Genomic DNA, 2,612 nt, shown 5'->3' with positions numbered 1-2,612 from the left:
CGTAATCTGTTGTTTTTTGCTTTGTTCTACATGAGTGCAGTTAATGTAAATAATTTTTATTTATGTTTATTATGAGAAAATTCTTGGTTTTCGGAAATGATATTTCATTTATATTTTAATAATATCCTTTCCTGCTAAATGGTTGAACGTACATATCATTCGGGACAATATTTTGTTACCTGGTTATGGGATGGTAACAAAATTTACCAATTCGCAGAATTCGAAAAGGGTTTAAAAATTATGAGGAACTTTATTTACGCGTAACAAAATGTTTGCTACCAACGCAAAATAGGCCTGTTAATATCAAATGTAGAAACTTACATAATTATATGCAGTATGACAGGGGGCCAAAAAGTCTCAAATGGGTGGAGGGGCAAAGTAAGAAGAAAATGTGATCTTGCGGGGCAGGATTTGGCGCCTTTTTTAAACTGTGTAGGGAAAACATAGAGGGTCTGCTAGGACCTGCCAGAAAGTCGGGGCCGTATAAAGATATGAAGGAACAGTTCTGGAAATATTTTCTTGCTAGGATTCCAGTAGGCCGCCGATTGAACTCTTAACCAGAACTTACCGCGTAAACTAACCTGACATATGCAGATGAAGGTGTACGATATTTAGCTTTGGAAATTCAAATAACAAAAAAAAATTCAATTCCCAACAATTTTCTATACATACATATTTTTTATTTATTTATTTATAAAAATTGTTTTACATTATTCTAGGTACAGTAAGCCTTAAATTTCGAACACACAACAACTAAAGATAATCATTAAGGATTGAAGGCCTTAGGATTGATGACATGCGCATATTCCGGCGCATACCGTTTTGATGGACCAGGATATTTATGTTCATATGCGGCTGCAAATTTGAAAAGTTTGATCAAGTTAGCAATGAAATATTTCACGCTGATTAATTTACTAATCACAATTACCAATAATATAGTCAATAGCTGTACGCCAATCAAGCTCTCTCGCTGGTGCGGCCTCCGTGAGGGATAAGCAGCAGATGACGATCAGGCAGAGCGCGAAACACACTAATAATTTGGACATTTTGGGTGAGAAATAATAATCGACTTTTACTATGATGGTCGCGCTTGAACTGTTGGCTTGCAAAGTTAGACTGCAAATATGAACAAGCAAAGGATGCACGCTTTATTTATACGTGAAGCGATGGAAGAAAGCTAGTATTTTTTATTTGCAGGGTTGCTGATTTTGTGTTTGTTTTTTGTTTTTTTTATGAGTGTTTTTTTTATGAGTGGGCTGATTGCAAAAAAATTGACAAAATTCCAAAATTTGAAATTCTTGCTGAATGTGTGCATGGAGGAAACTTGTTTTATGTGCCGCAAAAGAAGAAAGATCACACAAACTGATTAAAAAAATCGGGTTTAAGCTAGAACAAAAAAAAAAAAATGAAAGCAATTAACATTGTTCTAACCGCTTGAAATTCAGTGCAAAAGAAATTTAATATTTGTATATTTAAAATTATTAAATTCATAAATTAGACTTAGATTTGGTAATTAGCAATTGGCGTTGACTACCTACTAACTAATGACCGCTCTCAAGTTACCGCTCGGTGCAGTTTACGACACATGCCTGTCCCGCACCTCAGCTCGGCTGAGAAAGCGAGCTCTCAAGTTCATATTTGACGTAATCGCTAATCGCACCGCTAGCGTCTGCGTTTTCTGCTTTCGCTAACCTGACCCAGCGCTCCTACATATACTTAATGCTTTCGCTTTCGTCTTAGCCGTCTAATTTGCATAGGTATGCCACCGCCGCGCAGTGCTTTCAATTGTTCCTTCCCCCATATTTTCGTTGCTTTAGTTCTTGGCTAAAATAGCACTGGGAATTTCCAGGCGTCTAATTTGAGTTGCTTATTATTTTAATCAATTTATCTTGATGCGTACAAAATATATAATTTTTGTTATAAACAATTAGTAGATACGCTTGCTTGGCTAGCAGGTTCATTGGACCACATCTAACAGTTTTTATCGCATTCCGGAGCGGGTTAAAGAAATAACGTAAATAGTTCAGACACACTTCCTGCCTCCTGTTGAAATTAAAAATTATATTCTGAAAGCCACATGTAAACAATTTGCTAAAAATAAACAATTGGCTACTTAATATACATACATAGATACATATGTAGGCAATTTGTTAACCCGAACTAATCACATCATTAACGTCGTTGAAGTGTTTTTAATGACCTGATTTACATGCTTAAATGTGGAAGTTTGCATAAATATTTTTTGCTGGTGATGCCTATATTTCGTTACCTGAGAGCTTATAAATATTAAAAGGGCTACTCGCGATCATTATTTAATACTATTTGAAACGTTTTACATTAATGTCCAGAAGCAGAAAAATAATAAAAACATAAAAACTTGATTTTAAATTAATACTGACAAGAACACATACTAAAAAACGTAGTACATACTTATGCACATGGATATGGATATACATGATGATCATTAAGATGATCATGATCGTAAATTCCAGCGACTCCTGCTCTAATGAAAAAATATGCAATTTTCGTTAAGCTTGCGTTTTAAATTCGTGATTGTATATGTGTGTATGTGTGTTCGTAGTGCAATCGAACTTGATTTGCTATGTTTGTGG

The 2,612-nt window shown here is 34.9% G+C and overlaps 1 protein-coding gene across 1 annotated transcript; it reads right to left on the bottom strand.

Moving 5' to 3' along the window:
* Positions 1 to 725: 725 nt before the first annotated feature.
* On the bottom strand, positions 726 to 1,084 carry LOC118743282. Its single transcript, XM_036475866.1, has 2 exons — positions 929 to 1,084; positions 726 to 855 (listed from the first exon to the last, which is right to left on the bottom strand). Exons 1-2 carry the CDS (start codon positions 1,044 to 1,046, stop codon positions 767 to 769), a joined length of 207 nt encoding a protein of 68 aa, XP_036331759.1. The 5' UTR covers positions 1,047 to 1,084; the 3' UTR covers positions 726 to 766.
* Positions 1,085 to 2,612: the final 1,528 nt, after the last annotated feature.

The sequence above is a fragment of the Rhagoletis pomonella genome, unplaced genomic scaffold (assembly GCF_013731165.1).
Source record: "Rhagoletis pomonella isolate Grant_MI unplaced genomic scaffold, Rhpom_1.0 Rhpom_scaffold_00007, whole genome shotgun sequence".
Classification (NCBI taxonomy): domain Eukaryota; kingdom Metazoa; phylum Arthropoda; class Insecta; order Diptera; family Tephritidae; genus Rhagoletis; species Rhagoletis pomonella.
Note: the sequence above shows the minus strand (reverse complement) of the source record. Positions and strands in the feature narration are given on the sequence as shown.

Excerpts from the sequence above, each read along its gene's own strand:
- LOC118743282 (XM_036475866.1), bottom strand. The coding sequence starts at position 1,046 with ATGTCCAAATTATTAGTGTGTTTCGCGCTCTGCCTGATCGTCATCTGC. Across the intron at positions 856-928 it reads AGCTATTGACTATATTATTG|CCGCATATGAACATAAATAT; the intron begins GTAATTGTGATT and ends TCAAATTTGCAG.